This window comes from Bufo gargarizans, chromosome 3 (assembly GCF_014858855.1).
Source record: "Bufo gargarizans isolate SCDJY-AF-19 chromosome 3, ASM1485885v1, whole genome shotgun sequence".
Lineage (NCBI taxonomy): Eukaryota > Metazoa > Chordata > Amphibia > Anura > Bufonidae > Bufo > Bufo gargarizans.
Genome location: NC_058082.1, coordinates 552362350 through 552385737, shown reverse-complemented (window position 1 = coordinate 552385737; position 23388 = coordinate 552362350). Strand labels below are relative to the sequence as shown.

At 46.1% G+C, this 23388-nt stretch overlaps 1 protein-coding gene across 1 annotated transcript in view; it reads left to right on the top strand.

Moving 5' to 3' along the window:
* CASR (calcium sensing receptor) overlaps positions 1-23388 on the top strand; it is a 165777-nt gene that overhangs the window by 112980 nt on the left and 29409 nt on the right. The window contains exon 5 of the mRNA XM_044284124.1: positions 12380-13198. Coding sequence (XP_044140059.1) covers positions 12380-13198 — 819 coding nt within the window. The remainder of the gene's footprint in view (positions 1-12379; positions 13199-23388) is intronic.

The following is a 23388-nucleotide window of genomic DNA, read 5'->3' as shown; positions in this document are numbered from 1 at the left end:
AGGACGTCATGAATACAATGTAACACATTTACATAATCAAAATATCAAACATCCAATTGTTATATTCTCTGGTCACACTGAAAGCTAAGTGAGCAGTGCATTGTGGGAGCTTAGCTACTAGGTCACATGACTCACAGAGAGGTGGAGCTAAACCACATTCCAAAAACAGCTAGCAGGATTTTTTTTGCTTTAGTTGTGAATGGAGAAGAAAATGACTTACAGCTCCATAGGTAGTTCACGTAAAGTTTCCATGAAGATTGTATCTGTGAAGTTCTGTAAAGGACGCACACAGCTCCCGGTGGCTGGGCAGTGACAGGGCTCACGTTAAAAAACATTTTTACACCACTCAGGGTATAAACATTTTTACACCACTCAGGGAATAAAGAGTTGGAGGTTCTCTGCTTGTACCTTTTAGAAGAGACTTGTTAATATGTTGGTTAAAAAGTGCCCCCTGCTGTGACCACCAGTGATCAGAATCTGGGTAGGAAAACCTGACTGTAAGGCCTCATGCACACGACAGTTTTTTTTCACGGTCCGCAAAAACGGGGTCCGTGGGTCCGTGATCCGTGACCGTTTTTTCGTCCGTGGGTCTTCCTTGATTTTTGGAGGATCCACGGACATGAAAAAAAAGTCGTTTTGGTGTCCGCCTGGCCGTGCGGAGCCAAACGGATCCGTCCTGAATTACAATGCAAGTCAATGGGGATGGATCCGTTTGATGTTGACACAATATGGTGCCATTTCAAACGGATCCGTCCCCATTGACTTTCAATGTAAAGTCTGGAGTTCTTTTATACCATCGGATTGGAGTTTTCTCCAATCCGATGGTATATTTTAACTTGAAGCGTCCCCATCACCATGGGAACGCCTCTATGTTAGAATATACTGTCGGATATGAGCTACTTCATGAACCTCAGATCCGACAGTATATTCTAACACAGAGGCGTTCCCATGGTGATGGGGACGCTTCAGGTTAGAATACACTACAAACTTTGTACAAGACTGCTCCCTGCTGCCTGGCAGCACCCGATCTCTTACAGGGGGATATGATAGCACAATTAACCCCTTCAGGTGCGGCACCTAAAGGGGTTAATTGTACTATCATATTCCCCTGTAAGAGATCAGGGCTGCCAGGCAGCAGGGGGCAGCCCCCCCCCCCTCCCCAGTTTGAATATCGTTGGTGGCACAGTGTGCGCCCCCCATCGGGCCCCCCCTTCCTCCCTTTAATGTTAGAAATCGTTGGTGGCACAGTGTGCGCCCACCATCGCTCCCCCCCCTCCCTCCCTCTATTGTAATAAATCGTTGGTGGCACAGTGTGCGCCCACCATCGCCCCCCCTCCCTCTAATGTTAGAAATCGTTGGTGGCACAGTGTGCGCCCACCATCGCCCCCCCTCCCTCCCTCTATTGTTGATAAATCGTTGGTGGCACAGTGTGCGCCCACCATCGCCCCCCCCTCCCTCCCTCTATTGTATTAAATCGTTGGTGGCACAGTGTGCCAACCACCATCGCCCCCCCTCCCTCTATAGCAGTAACAACATTGGTGGCAGTGTGGGGCCTCCCATTCCCCCCCCCCCCCATCATTGGTGGCAGCGGAGTTCCGATCGGAGTCCCAGTTTAATCGCTGGGGCTCCGATCGGTAACCATGGCAACCAGGAAGCTACTGCAGCCCTGGTTGCCATGGTTACTTAGCAATAGTACAACAGTATAAGATTCATACTTACCTGCTTGCTGCTGCGATGTCTGTGAACGGCCGGGAGCTCCTCCTACTGGTAAGTGAAAGGTCTGTGCGGCGCATTGCTAAAGAACTGTCACTTACCAGTAGGAGAAGCTCCCGGCCGTTCACAGACATCGCAGCAGCAAGCAGGTAAGTATGAATCTTATACTGTTGTACTATTGCTAAGTAACCATGGCAACCAGGGCTGCAGTAGCTTCCTGGTTGCCATGGTTACCGATCGGAGCCCCAGCGATTAAACTGGGACTCCGATCGGAACTCCGCTGCCACCAATGATGGGGGGGGGGAATGGGAGGCCGCACACTGCCACCAATGTTGTTACTGCTATAGAGGGAGGGGGGGGCCGATGGTGGTTGGCACACTGTGCCACCAACGATTTATTACAATAGAGGGAGGGAGGGGGGGCGATGGTGGGGGCACACTGTGCCACCAACGATTTATTACAATAGAGGGAGGGAGGGGGGCGATGGTGGGCGCACACTGTGCCACCAACGATATTCAAACTGGGGAGGGGGGGGGGTCTGGCCCCTGCTGCCTGGCAGCCCTGATCTCTTACAGGGGAATATGATAGTACAATTAACCCCTTTAGGTGCCGCACCTGAAGGGGTTAATTGTGCTATCATATCCCCCTGTAAGAGATCGGGTGCTGCCAGGCAGCAGGGGGCAGTCTTGTACAAAGTTTGCAGTGTATTCTAACTAGAAGCGTCCCCATCACCATGGGAACGCCTCTGTGTTAGAATATACTGTCGGAAATGAGTTTTCACGAAGTGAAAACTTAGATCAGAAAAAGCTTTTATGCAGACGGATCTTCGGATCCGTCTGTATGAAAGCAACCTACGGCCACGGATCACGGACACGGATGCCAATCTTGTGTGCATCCGTGTTCTTTCACGGACCCATTGACTTGAATGGGTCCGTGAACCGTTGTCCGTCAAAAAAATAGGACAGGTCATATTTTTTTGACGGACAGGATACACGGATCACGGCCTCGGCTGCAAAACGGTGCATTTTCCGATTTTTCCACGGACCCATTGAAAGTCAATGGGTCCGCGAAAAAAAACGGAAAACGGCACAGCGGCCACGGATGCACACAACGGTCGTGTGCATGAGGCCTAAGTGTTCAGTTTCCCTACAGTGCCACCACAAGGGAAATTAAGCATTACACAAAGTCTATTCATATCAATGGGCTGTCGTTGTTCTGTCTTCATACACGTTCATACACTGCGCAGTCTGACATTCAGCAAAAAACATTCCTGTCTTCCAAATAAGAGGACTGTTCTTTGTAGACTAACTTGTTTATTGGTAAAACAGGAAGAGTATTTGATCGGCAAAACAGGATTGTTTGGTAAAACTACAAGAATACAAATAGCAAGTATAAGTATAAAGTATAGCAAAGCATGTACTATAACATTTGCATTGAAAGTAATAGCACATGGTAAAATGGCTGCCTATACATAGGATTACATGTCTAGCTAACAGTAGAAACAACTCCCTGAATAACAATTACAACTGACTGAACAGCTCTGCATAACATAATATCCCTGAAACAAAGGTAGATCTCTCAGTCGATATGATTTTACAAGGATGGTGGAGTTTGAGAAGGAGAGATGCAACAGGACAGCTCTGCTGATCTGTCCTGGTGACTGGAGGCTCCTCTTTTCCAGAATGCTTTGCATTCTTACAATGCTTTGCACCACCCACAATACAGTAGTCTTTGTAACAGGAAAAACAAAGTGTAATGCAACTTAAAGAGGACCTTTCACTAGTATACAAACTAAAAACTAACTCTATCTGCTGGCAGAGCGGCGCCCAGGGGTCCCCCTGCACTTACTAGTATGCCTGGGCGCCGCTCCGTTCGCCCGGTATAGGCTCCGGTGTCTCAGCTCCGTCTGTTGTATTGGACTGATTTTTTGTAGGAGGCGTGTCCCTTGCTGCAGTGCTGGCCAATCGCAGCACACAGCTCATAGCCAGGCTATGAGCGGTGCGCTGCGATTGGCCAGTGCTGCAGCAAGGGACACGCCTCCTACAAAAAATCAGTCCAATACAACAGACGGAGCTGAGACACCGGAGCCTATACCGGGCGAACGGAGCGGCGCCCAGGCATACTAGTAAGTGCAGGGGGACCCCTGGGCGCCGCTCTGCCAGCAGATAGAGTTAGTTTTTAGTTTGTATACTAGTGAAAGGTCCTCTTTAACACCGCTGCATGGTGCTATAACCACACTAACAGAAATACCAAAACTGAGAAAGACGTAATCTGTAATGATTCTCAAACTCGGCTGGGCAGAACACTCCCCTTCTGGCATCAACAGATGCCACCACTAGATCCCTCAGGTGAAAACGATAAAAAAGCTCCGTTACTGGCCTGAGGAATAGCTTACACTCGCCAAACTTCCAAATCTTGACCTTGGCCTTGCGTACGCTCCCATCTTTGCTTGGGAATGTGCTGGTGGTAAGGCCCAGTGGCCACTCATTCCAGTGCGACTGGCTGTCTTTCACAAGCACAACATCCCCAGGTCTGATGTTCAGCTTGTTAGTTTGCCACTTCCTTCTTGATTGCAAGGTGGAGATATACTGCTTCCTCCACCTGTCCCAGAAGACATTATAAAGACTTTTCACCTGCCTCCACTGTTGTCTATAGAGGTCTTTGTCATTAAATTCTCCAAGAGTAGTATTCGGGGTGCTGGTCTTCTGTGTGAGTACCATGGCAGGAGTGAGGATAGTCAAATCTTCAGGGTCCCTGGAAAGGGTAGTCACACTCCCCACTTGCAAGAAGACTGAATCCAAGATTTTCCTTGCTATCCCTATCATCCTTTCCTGGACGCCTCCCATGTGAGAATGAGGCGGATTAAAGGTCCAGGTGCATCCTTGCTCATTTAAGTATCTTTCCACCTTGGCAGTGTTCAAGTTGGAAGGAATTTGAAGTTCTTTCACTGCTCCAACAAAATTTGTGCCTCTGTCCGAACGAATATGCTTCACGGGCTCTCTAATGGCAATAAACCGTCGAAGTGCGTTTATGAGACTTGAAGTGTCCATGGATTCGATCACTTCTATATGGACAGCTCTGCTGGACATACAAGTAAACCTGACCGCCCAGCGCTTTGCACTGGCGAGAATACCTCTCGTGTGCCATGTAGCCACTGACCAGGGACCAAATACATCCAGTTCAACGCTGATGAAAGAAGGATCTGTACTGAGTCTCTCAGTTTGGAGACTGGCCATCTTTGGGTTCTGGAACATGCCACAAAGTTCGCGACAGTTAATGCAGTTGAAGATGAGCTTGCTCACACACCTCTTTGCTCCAACTATCCATAGTCCGGCAGCTCGTAGATTCCCTTCGGTAAACAATCGGCCCTGGTGTTTCACTTGAACGTGGTGATGTCGCACAAGTAAGGTCGTGACATGATGATGTCCGGGAATTATTACAGGATCTTTCTCCACGAATTCCACTTTAGCTTCTCGAAGACGGCCTCCTTTTCTTATCAACCCATTTTGGTCAATGATGGGATCAAGCTTCTTCAAAGCGCTATCCTTTGAGACTGTTTGACCTTTGCTAAGGTAGTCTATTTCCTTAGCATAACATTCATGTTGTATAATGCAAATTATTATGTTTTTGGCCTTTTCTAAATTAACAGCGGTAAAGGCGTTTGCAGTGATGCCAACCTTTGCAGGTCTTCTGGCTCACAAATAATGTCGACTTGTAAGACTGAGCTATATGAACTAGACAGGCTATAACACAAACGAGCGACATCCAGGTGGAGAACCTGTTGAAACAATGAGATTTAAGTTAGTGGTTTGAAGTCACCATACGTAGAACAGATACTTCCTCATCGGCATCTGGGTCTACCAATTCAAATGTGTTGGATCCGATGCTGCAAGACGTTGGACGGTACAGGAATGCAGGACCCGTAAACCATGTTGTGTCCTTAAGGTGGCTTGGTGCGACGGATATAGTCGCGTGGTCTGCAGGATTATGCTGTGTAGGCACGTAGAGCCACTATTTAGGACAAGTGGATCTCCTGATCCTTAACACCCGATTGCTGACATAGATGTAAAAGTGTCTGGTTTTGTTGCAAATATATCCTAGGACTACCTTGCTGTCAGTGTAAAACTCGACTTCCTCGATTTCCAGGTTCATTCCTGTTGTTATAAGTTCAGCCAACTCCACTGTAAGCACAGCATTGCAGAGCTCCAGTCTTGGAATTTTGGAATTGTGCATTCGCGAGTTGCGCCAGTTTGGTACGGCTCATAACAAACCCTATATGACATAGTTCTTTGACGTCTATGGTCTTTAGGTATGCTACAGCTACAATTGCCTTGACTGAAGCATCGTAGAAGATATACAGTCTTTGCACCTTGACTTCAGTTGATGGCACGGGAGCATAAGGTCGTGCCACGTGAAGGCTGGTAAAAGCTTCGAGAGACTTCTTCCAACCTGTCTACAGGTCCTTTTTCTCAGCGGGAAGCAGGTCATCCCAATCAGACGTCTCTGTGGTGAATTCTCTTAACATCATTTTGCCTTAGATTGTAACAGGCTCTACAAATCCCAGAGGATCATATAAGCTGTTTATGGAAGACAGATCTCCTCTATGTGTGAAGGGCTTTCTTCCTTGCTGATTTTGAAGGTGAATGTATCTGCCTTTAAATCCCATAGCAAACCGAGGCTCTGCTGCATGGGAAGGGAGTCGGTGCTAAGATCCAAGTCCTTTAGATTACTTGAATGGTCTTAGGGTGAGAAGGCCTCCATTAACTCACAGCTGTTGGAGGTAATTTTGTGCAACCTCAAATTAGATAGGGCTAGCATTTCTTGAGCCCTTTTCAGGAGACTGATTGCGGTCTCGTTCGTGGGTGTGGATTTCAAGCAGTCGTCCACGTAGAATTCTTTTTCCACAAAGGATCTGATATCTGACCCATACTTTGCTTTACCCTTTTCGGGCTGAATTCCTGAAACCGTAGATAGCGACTGCAGGGGAAGGACTGTTTCCGAAGATGTGCACTGTGCTCTACAATGTCTTCATTGGGGTCGTTGTTGCGGTACCAGAAGAACCTCAAGTAGTTTCTGTGTTCTTCCTTGACAAGGAAGCAGTGGAACATCTGTTGTATGTCGGCCATAAAAGCTACGGAATCTCTGTGGAAGCAGAGAAGTACCTCTAAAAGTCTGTTGTTGAGGTCTGGACCAGACAGTAAGACATCATTTAGTGAGACGCCTTCGCACCTGGCGCTCGAGTTGAATACTACTCGTATCTGCCCTGGTTTTTTAGGATGATACAAGCCGAATATGGGTAAGTACCAACACTCCTCGGAATCTTGGAGAGTGGGTGCCATTTCTGCATGGTTGTTCTGGAATATTCCTTCCATGAAGTTAAAGAAATGTTCTCTCGTCTCTGGTGTCCTCTGAAGTTTATGTTTGAGGGAGATAAATCGACTGTAGAAAAGTTCTTTGTTGTTAGGTAAACATTCTCTTCGGGGTTTAAACGGTAAAGGTGCTACCCAGCTCTTTGACTTGTCTTTTACTATTCCTTGATCCATGATATCCAAAAACAGCCTGTCTTCTATGGACATTGCAACCCCATTGTCTTCTCTTGTCCTGTGGAAGACTGTGCACCCTAAGTGATCTTGCTCACCTTCGCAGGCGTGGTCTTTACAAGAGGGATCTGCAAAAGGACAAGGCACAGGAGCTCTGTGTGGCAATTCTTTTATCAGGAAACTGCTATGACATGGCTGGAATAGGGAAGGACGTCCTTTTTCAAGTGTGTTGGTAAGCATACTGTTGACTGAGGTCGGCTGGGGGCCGTTAATCTGTCATCTAGCCTTGTGAACTAGTAGTATGTCTCTTCCAAGGAGTAAGACTATCAGGGATTCTGGGTCCAGTTCCGGTATCAGGTGAGCTATACGCCTCAGGTGGGGGTGGTATGCTGTCACCTCTAGTGTAGGTTTCTCAGACCGGTTGTCAGGTATGTGATTGCACTCCAGTATGGTTGGCAGGGACAAGCAGGTCTGACCATCCACAGACTCTACCTTGTACCCACTTACTTTCCTCCCCGCCATCTCAACAGTACCTGCACATGTCCTTAGTGAGTAGGGAGAACCGGGCCCTACGATGCTGAAGGTGTCGAAGAGGGCGGATTTAGCTAAAGACCGGTTGCTTTGATCATCTAAGATCCCATATACCTTGATCGCCTCATCTCAGTGGCCGGATAAACTCTGACAAGGCAGATTTTTGAGCAGGACTTCCCTCCTGCGAGTCCTTTACAGATCTCTGTACAGTGAGAAGTGACTACTTGGGTATCTATGTCGGTGTCTATCTGCTTTCTGTCATGCTCCCCTGCTTGGGATGATACCTGAGAAGGTGGTCCAGGGTGTAAAGCCGTTTTATTGTGTTCTGTGCTACCGCATTCTGTGCATGTCACGTTGACCTTAGAGTTCCTGGCGAAGTGCGATATTGTAGTGCAGCACCTGAAGCAGATGTTGTTTTCTTTGAGGAATTCTTTGCAGTTCTCTAAAGACTTCTCCCTAAAGGCTCTGCATTTTAGTAGAGGATGTGATTTCTTGTGCAGGGGGCATTCTTTTTTAAGATCTTTGAGTTTGTTCTCTTCTTGAGAAGACTTAAACGGCCTTTAAGGAGAACCTGTGAAGGCAACATTCGTTTTGTGGACTGCCACTAGTGTTTTATGAGGTTTGACACCAGGGGTAGTGGAACATGACAATGTAAAGTCAAAACTGGGATCGTTCCTAATCCTCGCCTGTTGAGTAACAAAGTCTACAAAACCACGAAGGGGGGGAATGGTACATTATGAAACTGTTTATAATGGGAACCATGCGTTATCCACTTCTCCTGTAGATTATAAAGGGAGTTTTTGGACAATGAGATTGACAGCTCTGGCGGTGTCCAGGAATGCTAGCCCCGGCAGATCTCCTTCTGCCTGAGCCATCTCTATATCAACAAATCACTGAGTTCCCTAAGCTTCTGGTGACCCCTACCCACTATTCTGGGAAAATTATCAATTATCTTATATAAAGCATTTTTTATAGCTTCTATTAACCCTTAACACTCATCAAGCCTTTCCAACACTATCTTTAGGCCTTTTCCCAGATAGTTTATATTAATGTCTTTACCAAGAGACCTAACTCCTCACTACGGGAAAGATCTAAGTCCCTTATGGCGTTCTGGAAGGGGGCTCGCCATGCCCTGTGGTTCTCGGGGCGATCGGTGAAATTTATAAGTCCTTTGGTAACCAGCTCCCGTTTAGCAAAGAACTTAGCGAAGTCCATGGCGGCCTGGTTAACGCCAATACTACCCGGTGTGTTGTTTCTATGCTGCATGTGTGGTGTATCGCCATACCTTTTAGGTGTTTCTGGCTTAGGGAAGTCTGTATAATACCGTTCTGATGCAAAGGTTGTCCCTTTAAGTCAAAACGAAGGTTGTAGCTTCTGTTCTCTAGGGAGGTAGTTGTGGTCAGCATCGTTTTGTCGCATACCGTCTTGCTTGAGGTACCTTGGTTTAAAGTAGGATCATTGGCACTCTGTAGAGGCTGGCTGATATACTGGATCATAGTTGTCATCTGTCTTGGGATGCTTATGGATGTATTCTGAGACGTGCTGCGCTGTATTTCTGGGATTCGGGGAACTCCAAGGCTTTTAGGAACTCTACTTTGGCTACTTTCTCTGTGGCAAGTTTTTCCAGTGACGCTTGCAGGAATGCTGTCTCTTTTTCCAGTGACGCTTGCAGGCATGCTGTCTCTTCTTCCAGTGATGCTTGCAGGCATGCTCTCTCTTCTTCCAGTGACGCTTGCAGGCATGCTCTCTCTTCTTCCAGTGATGCTTGCAGGCATGCTCTCTCTTCTTCCAGTGACGCTTGCAGGCATGCTCTCTCTTCTTCCAGTGACGCTTGCAGGCATGCTCTCTCTTTTTTCTTTTTACGCTCTCTTTCTTTAGTTGCATCTATTGTGCAGTAAAGGAAGACCTTGCAGCCTCAGCTTCTGCATAGGCAAGAACAGCCTTTTCTTTTATTGAGGACTTGCTAGAGCAGCTTGCTCGAGACCTGGTCCTGTATGATGATGCCTGGCTAGTGGACATTGTGTACCTTTTGCTGGCTGCTTAATGTCTCTGTGTGGACTCAGTCTAGGTAGTAATCGACTTCAGAGTGGTCTGGATCGTGCTGCACTTGCTTGGGGCTGCACTCTCACTTCTTGTGACTATATGGCAGCCGCTGCAATCTTGTACGGAGAACTGCATGTGTGATGGTGGCTCCCTATAGTCAGATCCACTATCACTGGTGACTAGCAACTGTTTTACTGTTCTGTATTCATACAGGTTCACACAGTGTTCAGTCTGACATAAACCATTCCTGTCTTCCAAATAGGAGGACTGTTCTTTATAGTATAACTTGTTTATTGGCAAAACAGGATTGTTTAGTAAAACTACAAGAATACAAATAGCAAGTATAAGTATAAATTATAGCATAGCATGTACTATAACATTTGCATTGACAGTGAAAGCCCATGGCAAAATGGCTGCCTATACATAGGATTACATGTCTAGCTAACAGTAGAAACAACTCCCTGAATAACAATTACAACTGACTGAACAGCTCTGCATAACATAATATCCCCAAAACAAAGGTATATCTCTCAACCAGATATGATTTTACAAGGATGGTGGAGTATGAGAAGGAGATATGCAACAGGAAAGCTCTGCTGATGTGTCCTGGTGATTGGAGGCTTCTCGTTCCCAGAATGCTTTGCAGTCCCACAATGCTTTGCACCACCCACAATGCAGTAGTCTTTGTAACAGGAAAAGCAAAGTGTAATGCAACTTAACACCGCTAGATGGTGCTATAACCACACTAATCACTACAGAAATACCAAAACTGAGGAAGACATGATCTGTAATGATTCTCAAACCCGGCTGGGCAGAAAAGTCGGTGTAATGCAAGAAAGAGAGCGAGAGATAAGGATCCTGAACAGAGGACACTAATGTAATCCCAGAATTCATTAACAGGGTTTATGACAGTGAAGAGCTCATCTACATAGCCTCGAATTCCAGAGGAGTGTTGTCTGGACTATAAGACTTCTCATGCCATAAGAAGATATAGTATCCCCGAATACTGATAATGTAATGTGTGTACACAGTGACTCCACCAGCAGAATAGTGAGTGCAGCTCTGGAGTATAATACAGGATGTAACTCAGGATCAGTACAGGATAAGTAATGTATGTACACAGTGACTGCACCAGCAGAATAGTGAGTGCAGCTCTGGAGTATAATACAGGATGTAACTCAGGATCAGTACAGAATAAGTAATGTATGTACACAGTGACTACGCCAGCAGAATAGTGAGTGCAGCTCTGGAGTATAATACAGGATGTAACTCAGGATCAGTACAGGATAAGTAATGTATGTACACAGTGACTACGCCAGCAGAATAGTGAGTGCAGCTCTGGAGTATAATACAGGATGTAACTCAGGATCAGCACAGGATAAATAATGTATGTACACAGTGACTGAACCAGCAGAATAGTGAGTGCAGCTCTGGAGTATTATACAGGATGTAACTCAGGATCAGTACAGGATAAGTAATGTATGTACACAGTGACTGCACCAGCAGAATAGTGAGTGCAGCTCTGGAGTATAATACAGGATATAACTCAGGATCAGTACAGGATAAGTAATGTAATGTATGTACACAGTGACTGCACCTGCAGAATAGTGAGTGCAGCTCTGGAGTATAATACAGGATGTAACTCGGGATCAGTACAGGATAAGTAATGTATGTACACAGTGACTGCACCAGCAGAATAGTGAGTGCAGCTCTGGAGTATAATACAGGATGTAACTCAGGATCAGTACAGGATAAGTAATGTATGTGCACAGTGACTGCACCAGCAGAATAGTGAGTGCAGCTCTGGAGTATAATACAGGATGTTACTCAGGATCAGTACAGGATAAGTAATGTATGTGCACAGTGACTGCACCAGCAGAATAGTAAGTGCAGCTCTGGAGTAGAATACAGGATGTAACTCAGGATCAGTACAGGATAAGTAATGTGTGTACACAGTGACTCCACCAGCAGAATAGTGAGTGCAGCTCTGGAGTATAATACAGGATGTAACTCAGGATCAGTACAGGATAAGTAATGTATGTACACAGTGACTGCACCAGCAGAATAGTGAGTGCAGCTCTGGAGTATAATACTGGATGTAACTCAGGATCAGTACAGGATAAGTAATGTATGTACACAGTGACTACGCCAGCAGAATAGTGAGTGCAGCTCTGGAGTATAATACAGGATGTAAATCAGGATCAGCACAGGATAAATAATGTATGTACACAGTGACTGAACCAGCAGAATAGTGAGTGCAGCTCTGGAGTATTATACAGGATGTAACTCAGGATCAGTACAGGATAAGTAATGTATGTACACAGTGACTGCACCAGCAGAATAGTGAGTGCAGCTCTGGAGTATAATACAGGATGTTACTCAGGATCAGTACAGGATAAGTAATGTATGTGAGTGCAGCTTTTTATAAATGATCCTTCTGATAATGAGTAAGCCTTCACAGGTCATTGAGTTCATTCCTTGTTCCTCTGCGTACAGAATCTACACAGTGTACGTACCAGGTCACTCAGTTATGTTCTTGTCTCCTCTTCCAGGTTAGTTATGCTTCCTCTAGTCGACTGCTAAGCAACAAAAATCAGTACAAATCTTTTTTGAGGACCATGCCCAATGATGAGCAACAAGCCACGGCGATGGCCGACATCATTGAGTATTTCCAGTGGAATTGGGTGGGAACCATTGCTGCAGACGATGACTATGGACGCCCGGGGATTGAGAAGTTTAGAGAAGAAGCAGAAGAGCGAGACATCTGCATAGACTTCAGTGAGCTCATCTCGCAGTATTCACCCATTGAGGAGATTGAAAAAGTGGTTAACATGATCCAGAACTCGACAGCTAAAGTCATTGTGGTCTTCTCCAGTGGACCTGACCTTGAACCCCTCATCAAGGAGATTGTCAAGCGCAACGTCACGGGGCGCATCTGGCTGGCCAGCGAAGCCTGGGCCAGCTCCTCACTGATCGCCATCCCGGAGTACTTCCACGTCATTGGAGGTACCATCGGCTTTGCCTTGCGAGCAGGACGGATTCCTGGGTTTCGTGAATTTTTGCACAAAGTGCATCCCAAAATGTCCAACAGCAATGGTTTTCTCAAAGAATTCTGGGAGGAAACGTTTAACTGTTACATGCCCGATGGATTGAAGAAGAACAGTAACACCACAGCTTGTACGGGGCAGGAGAACATCACCAGCGTGGAGACGCCCTACCTGGATTTTACTCATTTACGGATATCGTATAATGTGTATTTAGCCGTGTACTCCATCGCCCATGCACTGCAAGACATATACATGTGCACGCCCGGAAAAGGGCTCTTCACCAATGGGTCATGTGCAGATATAAAGAAGGTGGAAGCCTGGCAGGTAGGTGTTTTCTGTGTTGTAGGTACTTACTGTACACCTATATGTTCCAGTGTTTCTCTCATGGTGGTCATCCTTATTGGCTTTAATGGAGCCAATGTAAGAACAGTTTAAAGGAATTTTCAAGGAGTAGAATATTGATGATATCTGATCATCAATATCTGATCAGTGGGGTCCAACTCCTGGCACATCAGTTCTTATCAGTAAGATAAGGACTGAGCGAGTGTTTATAATGTCAGAGATAAGGAGCCCGTCAGCTCCCTGCCTGACCGAATATAGTGAAAATTCACATCCTGCTACTAGAGAAACTCAAGGCTGCACAAAGACAAGGGTTCAACATTTTTAATAAAGACCAATAGAAAAAAAATATTTTTAGCTCAAAATGAGTACAATGCAATAATAAAAGAAAACATGCCTTAAAGGCTGGGTTCACAAGTTACTGATTTGCAGTGAATTTTCTGCAGCAAGTTTTTTTTTAAGCATTTATGCTTTTAATCTGTAGCAGAAAAAAACGCACCAACGATGCAGATTATTAGCAGCATCATTCTTTACATTGAAAAGGGTGAAATCCGCATTGTAAATTGACATGCTGCAAATATCAAATCCCCAAATCTGCAACCGGAAATCCACAGCTAATCAGTCATTTGTGAACTCAGCCTTAAAATACCTGACTTGCCCTAATATTGCACAGTTGATGGTTTCTTACAATGTATTCAGTGTAGATAATCCTCAATCCATCAATAACACAATCTTTCCATGTCCTGATAGTTTGGCACAGTGTACCAGTGCAGTTTTTTTTATTTATTTTTTTCATTTTCCAGCATTGTCTGTATACAATTATTGGATACAATTGTATACACTGTAAACTTCGACTTTACGATCTTGTGTTTTTCGCACTCTATGGAAGTAGAGTATGTATCTATGTAGCAAACCCTCAGATGTGAGAAGCGCTAGATCAGGGCTGGATTTTCATGTTTTAGATATGTACTAGAACGTTTTCATCCATTGGAACAGGTGTTGTAATATGCCCCATATTTCTCAATGTATTAACACCAGACAACTGGCCTAAATACACGGATAAATCTGGTTCCCGTCACATATTACAAAGCTGTCTGCCTGATGCCACCACTAGGGGGAGCTCACTGCATAGGAAGCTATAATAATGTCTTTGCACTGAGCTCCCCCTAGTGGTGGCTGTTTCCAACTCAAGAGGGAAGAAGGAGAGGAGATCAGTGCAGGCCCCATAGATCTCAGCCCCTGAGTCCGACCCAGACATGTTATCATCAGAATCCCCCTTCTTGAGGCCTGGACCTGGGCGTCCTCAGGATGGTGCACAGATTTCATTTTCTCTGTATCCCTGGAGATGTTTTCTGGCACCATCTTGGTAATCTGAGCGCTGTCTGGAGGAAAGTTCTGAAATCCTCAGTGTTTTCCCCAGAAATAATATCTTTTATTATAATCCAATTATCCAGTATATCAGTTATGCAGATGGATGAGGCAGGCAGCGGTTTGCTCACTTGATGTTATTAATCCTTCCAGCTCTTTCCTGATTACCGGATGCAGGTCTGCAGGATGCAGCGCTTTAATTAGCAAATGCAGAACACGCCGTGCGCCAGACCGCGGCTCCGTGACTTCAAGTGTATATGTGGACAGTGTGTACAGCGAGTATTTGTGTAAAGTGTATGTATATACAGTGTGTACAATGTGCATGGGCACTGTGTGTATGTACAGTATGTATGTGTGTGCAGTGTGTGTGTGGTGTATGTACAGTATGTGTGTGCAGTGTGTGCAGTGTGTGTGTGGTGTATGTACAGTGTGTGGTGTATGTACAATGTATGTGTGTGCAGTGTGTGTACGTACAGTGTATGTGTGGTGTATGTACAGTATATACAGTATATGTGTGTGCAGTGTGTGTGTGGTGTATGTACAGTATGTGTGTGCAGTGTGTGTGTGGTGTATGTACAGTATGTGTGTGCAGTGTGTGCAGTGTGTGTGTGGTGTATGTACAATGTATGTGTGTGCAGTGTGTGTGTGGTGTATGTACAGTGTGTGGTGTATGTACAATGTATGTGTGTGCAGTGTGTGTACGTACAGTGTATGTGTGGTGTATGTACAGTATATACAGTATATGTGTGTGCAGTGTGTGTGTGGTGTATGTACAGTATGTGTGTGCAGTGTGTGTGTGGTGTATGTACAGTATGTGTGTGCAGTGTGTGCAGTGTGTGTGTGGTGTATGTACAATGTATGTGTGTGCAGTGTGTGTGTGGTGTATGTACAGTGTGTGGTGTATGTACAATGTATGTGTGTGCAGTGTGTGTACGTACAGTGTATGTGTGGTGTATGTACAGTATATACAGTATATATGTGTGCAGTATTGCATGTGCAGTGTCTGTGTAGTGAGTGTATGATTGTGTATCGTGAGGATTCGCTCTGGTAGGCAGGGTAAGCGGAGGCAAGGAACCAGTTTGTAAAACAGAACTTCAGTGTTTATTCACACAGGAGGAAAAAACAAAGCAACATTTTCCAGTCTTAGTGTTCGTTCACACAAAGGAAAGTCCAAAGCACAAAACAGTCACCTTGTTAGCAGGTTCTTTCAGCGTCCACAGCAGGCTTTAGGGGGCCTGTTTCCCCCCATGCGGCACTCAGCCCTCCAGCACGGCACCATGCCTCAGATCCCAAGACAGAGACCTTGATTCTGAGCCCAGCTGCCTAGTTAAAGGACAGTCAGGTGCTGCCAAAACCTGGACCGGCACTTAAACTCCGGTCTGGTATTTGACCTCACCTGGCTGGAAATCAGCCCAGCCGCCCATGTTGGGAGGAAAATACCTGCCTTCCCAAACAAAACCCCTCGCTGTGTCACATACCCCCCCCCCCCCTTGTTTAACCCTGAGGGGGTGAACACACGCCAGTGTACCTGGGACAGGGCATCCGTGTTTCCCTGTAAGCGGCCTGCCCTGTGTTCTACTGTAAACTTAAAGTTTTGCAAGGACAAGAACCATCTGGTGACCCGAGCATTCCTCTCCTTGGCCTGGCTCTTCCACTTGAGAGGAGAGTGGTCGGTCACCAGACGGAACTTTCTTCCCAACAGATAATAGCGGAGAGACTCGAGTGCCCACTTGATGGCCAGCCACTCTCTCTCCACTATACTGTACCGGGTCTCCGCTGGAGTGAGCTTACGGCTGAGGAAGACAATGGGATGTTCCTCCCCGTTGACTTCCTGAGACAGTACAGCTCTGAGGCCCACTTCGGAGGCGTTGGTCTGTACCACAAATTCCCTCTTGAAGTCGGGCGTCACCAAAACAGGAGACCCACACAGGGCCGAATTTGAAGCGGAGAAAGCCTCTTCCGCATGGTCATTCCAGCGGACTATCACGGACTTCTGTCCCTTTAAAAGCCCTGTCAATGTAGCCGCTAAAGTGGCAAAATGGGGAACGAACCTCATGTAATAGCCCACCAGTCCCAGGAACGACTTTAGTTGCCGAGAAATGACAGGTCGGGGCCAATTCCGTATTGCCTCAATTTTATTTACTTGGGGTTTAATGACTCCGCTCCCAATGACATACCCAAGGTATTTGGTCTCCTCTAACCCTATCGGGTTAGCTGTTAGTCCTGCCTTTCAAAGGGAGTCCACTACGGCCTGTACTTTGGGTAGGTGACTTTCCCAGTCGGTACTGTGAATAATAATATCGTCAAGGTAAGCCGAGGCGTACCGCCGATGTGGACGAAGTACAATATCCATTAGCCGTTGAAAAGTGGCGGGGGCGCCATGCAGGCCAAAGGGTAACACCTTATATTGGTACAGCCCCTCTGGTGTGATGAAGGCAGTTTTCTCCTTGGCAGCCTCCGTCAAGGGTACCTGCCAGTACCCTTTGGTTAGGTCCAAAACAGAAAAATACCTGGCTTGGCCTAGCCTTTCAATAAGCTCATCCACCCGAGGCATGGGATATGCATCGAATTTAGATATTTCGTTCAGCTTACGAAAATCGTTACAAAACCGTAACGTCCCGTCCGGCTTGGGTATTAAGACTATCGGACTGGCCCACTCACTTTTAGACTCCTCAATGACGTCCAGCTGCAGCATGAGCTGCACTTCCTCTGAGATGGCTTTTCGCCGAGCCTCGGGTACTCGGTATGGCTTTAACCAGACTTTTGCCTCAGGCTCAGTGACAATGTCATGTTGGATTACGAAAGTGCATCCAGTAAGGTCCGAGAACACATCCGTGTTCCGACTAATGAACTCCCTGGTCTCCTCAGCCTGTTTAGAGGAGAGGCTGTCAGCAATTTTTACTGTGGCAAGGTAGATAGGGTTGGCTCCCGGTGTTGGGTGGTACCAAAAGTCCTGAGCTGACATTGAGGTCTGCCAGCTCAGGACTCGGCGGCAAGTCCTCCATGTCTCCCACCATCACACTTAGCGGGGTTGTCTCGCCCTCTTCCACTGAAGTGGTGGTCACCCCTACCGCTGGCCCTTTAGACTCAGGTTCCCAGGGTTCTGGTCTCCCCCCTGAGCTGGGCCACTCTGCTAGGGTTACCCCTGTCTCATGGGTATTAGTCACTCTCATAGCAGGCCATAGTGCCGGGAAGCCCGGGAAGTCTCTCCCTTTTATAAGTTCGTAGTGTAGATTGGTGGCGATGGCCACCTCATGGGTCCACCTGCCGGCAACCGTGGGTAGAGACACCATAGCAGTGGGGTAGTCTTTTAAGTGTCCATGAATACACATGACCCTTTCTGGCCAGTATACCCAGTAGACTGTACCAGGGGAGTCCTTACCAGGGTCACCAGACTCCCTGAGTCCAACAGAGCCTACGCTGGATTGTCTTCCACCTCCACCTGGCACAGGTGATTCAGAGTCTTTGGGGCACCCACTGCACACAGCTTCCTAGCATATAACGACTGACAGAAGCCATAGTTTGTGTCTATGAGTTCCGCCTGATGTGGACAGTCAGCTCGTACATGGCCAGGCTCCCGACACCGCCAACAGACTATCGGAGCTGGGTCCATCCCGGGTGGGTTTGGTGGGCCCAATCGCCGGGTTTGGGGTGGAGAGTTACGGGTTTTGACTACCCCCTCCCAAAAGAACCCCTCCTGTAGATTCCGGGTAGCCTCATAGCGCTCCACCAGGTTGACCATCTCAAGAGCATTACCTGGGCCTGGACCAGCACATTCACCCCCAGTCTTGCCAGAATCTCACCCTTGACTTTCTGATAGTCGGCCACTTGATCGTCCTGCAAGTCGAAATACACCCGCTGGGAATCGGATGTCAGGGACGGAGCGACAACTTCAGGCTACTGATCTCGTGGTAGATTCTGCCTTGTGGCCACCTTCTCATACATCGCCAGGTAGGTTTTAACATCATCTGATGGTGTCATCTTGGGGATCGCCGTACGGACCACTTTCCGGACATCATTGACACTCTGGGACGCTCCTTTTGTCTGTAAAGCCATCACGTGTTGTAGCAGCAGCTGGTTTGTTTCTTGCTGGTGTTGATTATCCTCCATGAGAGCTTTCATTACAGCCTCCATTTTGTCACGTGACACAGGTTTAAATTTAGCTGGTTTAATCCAGGACATCCAACCGTACCCGAAAAAAATATTTCGGTGTTTACGCCAGCCTTACTGCGTGTGCCTGCTCCGAGCCACCAATTGTGAGGATTCACTCTGGTAGGCAGAGTAAGCGGACACAGAACAGAGGCAAAAGAAACTGTTTGTAAAACAAAACTTCAGTGTTTATTCACACAGGAGAAAAAAACAAAGCAACATTTTCCAGTCTTAGTGTTCGTTCACACAAAGGAAAGTCCAAAGCACAAAACAGTCACCTTGTTAGCAGGTTCTTTCAGCGTCCACAGCAGCCTTTAGGGGGCCTGTTTCCCCACAAGTGGCTCTCAGACCTCTAGCATGGCACCATGCCTCAGATTCCAAAACAGAGACATGGCTTCTGAGCCCAGCTGCCTATTTAAGGACAGCCAGGTGCTTCTAAAACTCAGACCGGCACTTAAACTTTGGTCCGGTATTTGATCTCACCTGGCTGGAAATCAGCCCAGCCGCCCATGTTGGGAGGAAAAAACCTGCCTTCCCCCCCAAAAAAAACTTGCTATGTCACAGTATGTACAGTATATATGTGTGCACTGTGTATGTACACTGTGTGTGTAATAAGTATGTGTGTGTGTATGTACAGGGTGTGTCTATAACCACTCAATATGATTTACAGATTACCACCTGATATTCCCAGTAGTTTGGGATGGTGAAGGGGTTAATGGTGGTGGTCTAGGGCAGTGTTTCCCAACCAGTGTGCCTCCAGCTGTTGCAAAACTACAGCTACCAGCATGCTTGCACAGCCAAAGGCTGTCCGGGCATGCTGGGAGTTGTAGTTTTGCAACAGCTGGAGGCACGCTAGTTGGGAAACACTGGTCTAGGGCATAAAAGTTGCCTGCAATTTCTTTTAAATCTGAATGTGTCCAAATTATTGACAGGTGACCGGTGCTCTGTTCACTGTCTGCGTGACTGCTGAGAGCTGCGCTCTACTATGTCCTTCATGCCCATCGACGTGGATGGACTGGTGGTCACACATGCTCACTGCTGCTCCATTCTCATGATTGTGGGCGCTCCTGCCATTAGACCCCATCGATTATCCATTTAGTGTCTGTAGTGTGGAGGACATGTTATCCCATTATATGGGCAGCTCCCCTGGTGGCTCAGATGGCGGTTTCAGCTCCGAGGTCAGTGTGTTCTTGTCCAGAGCGTTGTTTTGCAGGTTTTATGTTTTCTGGGCACAGTCTACATCCTGGGTAATCTCACATTTTATTCTTTCCGTGTTTTTTTACCTTTATGGTGTTGGTTTTGGGCTTGTACGTGATATTCTGTTCAGATCATGTCTGAAGCTTCTGTCCCCCGTCATACGTCTGGTGTATCTTCCTTCCTGCAGAAGTCACATAGGGGCACATGCCGCCATTAGGCTCCCACCAGGCAGTGTATGTGGTTGTTTCTCTGTTCAGTAGCAGTAGGTCTCTGTTTTGCTGTGTGAATGGGGCCATATGGATGTTTGGCATAGGAACTTTTCCGGTTACATATGGTAAACGTAGGTGAGTTATCTCTATGTAGTTATCTCAAGCTCCCTCTAGTGGTGACTGTATATATCTGTATGTAGTAATCTACTGAGTTCCCTCTAGTGACTGTACATATCTGTATGCAGTAATCTCCTGAGCTCCCTCTAGTGGTGGCTGTATATATCTGTATGTAGTAATCTCCTGAGCTCCCTCTAGTGGTGGCTGTATATATCTGTATGTAGTAATCTCCTGAGTTCCCTCTAGTGGTGGCTGTATATATCTGTATGCAGTAATCTCCTGAGTTCCCTCTAGTGGTGGCTGTATATATCTGTATGTAGTAATCTCCTGAGCTCCCTCTAGTGGTGGCTGTATATATCTGTATGTAGTAATCTCCTGGGCTCCCTCTAGTGGTGGCTGTATATACCTGTATGTAGTAATCTCCTGAGCTCCCCCTAGTGGTGGCTGTATATGTCTGTATGCAGTAATCTCCCGAGCTCCCTCTAGTGGTGGCTGTATATATCTGTATGTAGTAATCTCCAGAGCTCCCCCTAGTGGTGGCTGTATATATCTGTATACAGTAATCTCCCGAACTCCCTCTAGTGGTGGATGTATATGTCTGTATGTAGTTATCTCGAGCTCCCTTTAGTGGTGGCTGTATATATCTGTATACAGTAATCTCCTGAGCTCCCTCTAGTGGTGGCTGTATATATCTGTCTGTAGTAATCTCCTGAACTCCCTATAGTAGTGACTGTATATATCTGTATGTAGTAATCTCCTGAGCTCCCTCTAGTGGTGGCTGCAGGCAGACGGGGTTTGTCTATGCAAAGTATTTGGAAATATGGAAGTATTTGGAAATCTGTATAAAAAAAAAGTTCCAAGCGCTATAAAAATATTAATAAACTAATTGCCACCTGACATTGGACCAATGAAGGACCTGGGGTTAAAAGGGTATAAATTTAAAGGCCCGGGATGATCTTAGTTCACACCAATCTATATACAATGGGCACTGAACAGCAGAGTGACCGGAAATTCTGTGCACCGATATTTAATGGCAGAACAAGTAGCAAGTAATATACATTGTGTATAAGCCTAGTTATAGCTATGTATCCTGCGCAGGGAGGGCACCGCTTTCCTTCCCCTTTGTTTTTCCAGGATCTGATACTTAGAGCTTTATTAATTTAAGAAACGGCAGACACTTAGAAAACAAGAAACCTGCTAAAAGCCCAAATCCTTCCTGTCTCCACAGTAAATCAATGTCTCCCAAATCACTTCTCTTCCTCCGGTAATAATACTTTATGTGACCCTAGTGAGTGCCACTGTACATAGTGACTCCACAGGGAGAATAGTGAGTGCAGCTCTGGAGCATAATATGGTTTGTAACTCAGGATCAGTACAGGATGAGTAATATAATAATTTTATGTATGTACACAGTGACTGCACCAGCAGAATAGTGAGTGCAGCTCTGGAGTATAATACAGGATGTTATTTATTTACAATTGGTCACTAGGACCATAGATGTCCCTGATTGACACGTGTTACTAAGTCTAAAATTTAAACTTTTATTACTTGTCCTTAAAATGTTTCGAACACTACGATTAAAATAATCAGCTATGCTTGCTAGATACATTCATCATAGTGCCAATGACTCTGTTTACTAGGTGATCCCACTAGAGGGCGCTTGTAACTGTTAGCTGTTTGAGGCTCTGCTGCCTATTATTACGGTGCCCCAGTGCTATATTACTGCGCTCTGTTATTGTCACAGTGCGCTGTTTCAAACAGCAATCGCCCTCATGAGGTACACTTTCTCTCTTTGTATTAACAACAGATCATTTCCTAGCCATGCATACACTGGCTAAAACACGCTATCTGCCCCCCGACATGTTTCGCCAAACACTTCCTGTCTCACAGATAATACAGGATGTAACTCAGGATCAGTACAGGATAAGTAATGTATGTACACAGTGACTGCACCAGCAGAATAGTGAGTGCCGCTCTGGAGTATAATACAGGATGTAACTCAGGATCAGTACAGGATAAGTCATGTATGTATACAGTGACTGCACCAGCAGAATAGTGAGTGCAGCTCTGGAGTATGATACAGGATGTAACTCAGGATCAGTACAGGATAAGTAAAGTATGTACACAATGACTGCACCAGCAGAATAGTGAGTGCAGCTCTGGAGTATAATACAGGATGTAACTCAGGATCAGTACAGGATAAGTAATGTATGTACACAGTGACTGCACCAGCAGAATAGTGAGTGCAGCTCAGGAGTATAATACAGGATGTAACTCAGTCTCAGTACAGGATAAGTAATGTATGTACACAGTGACTGCACCAGCAGAATAGTGAGTGCAGCTCAGGAGTATAATACAGGATGTAACTCAGTCTCAGTACAGGATAAGTAATGTATGTACACAGTGACTGCACCAGCAGAATAGTGAGTGCCGCTCTGGAGTATAATACAGGATGTAACTCAGGATCAGTACAGGATAAGTCATGTATGTATACAGTGACTGCACCAGCAGAATAGTGAGTGCAGCTCTGGAGTATGATACAGGATGTAACTCAGGATCAGTACAGGATAAGTAATGTATGTACACAGTGACTGCACCAGCAGAATAGTGAGTGCAGCTCTGGAGTATAATTCAGGATGTAACTCAGGATCAGTACAGGATAAGTAATGTATGTATACAGTGACTGCACCAGCAGAATAGTGAGTGCAGCTCTGGAGTATGATACAGGATGTAACTCAGGATCAGTACAGGATAAGTAAAGTATGTACACAATGACTGCACCAGCAGAATAGTGAGTGCAGCTCTGGAGTATAATACAGGATGTAACTCAGGATCAGTACAGGATAAGTAATGTATGTACACAGTGACTGCACCAGCAGAATAGTGAGTGCAGCTCTGGAGTATAATACAGGATGTAACTCAGGATCAGTACAGGATAAGTAATGTATGTACACAGTGACTGCACTAGCAGAATAGTGAGTGCAGCTCTGGAGTATAATACAGGATGTAACTCGGGATCAGTACAGGATAAGTAATGTATGTACACAGGGACTCCACCAGCAGAATAGTGAGTGCAGCTCTGCAGTATAATACAGGATGTAACTCAGGATCAGTACAGGATAAGTAATGTATGTA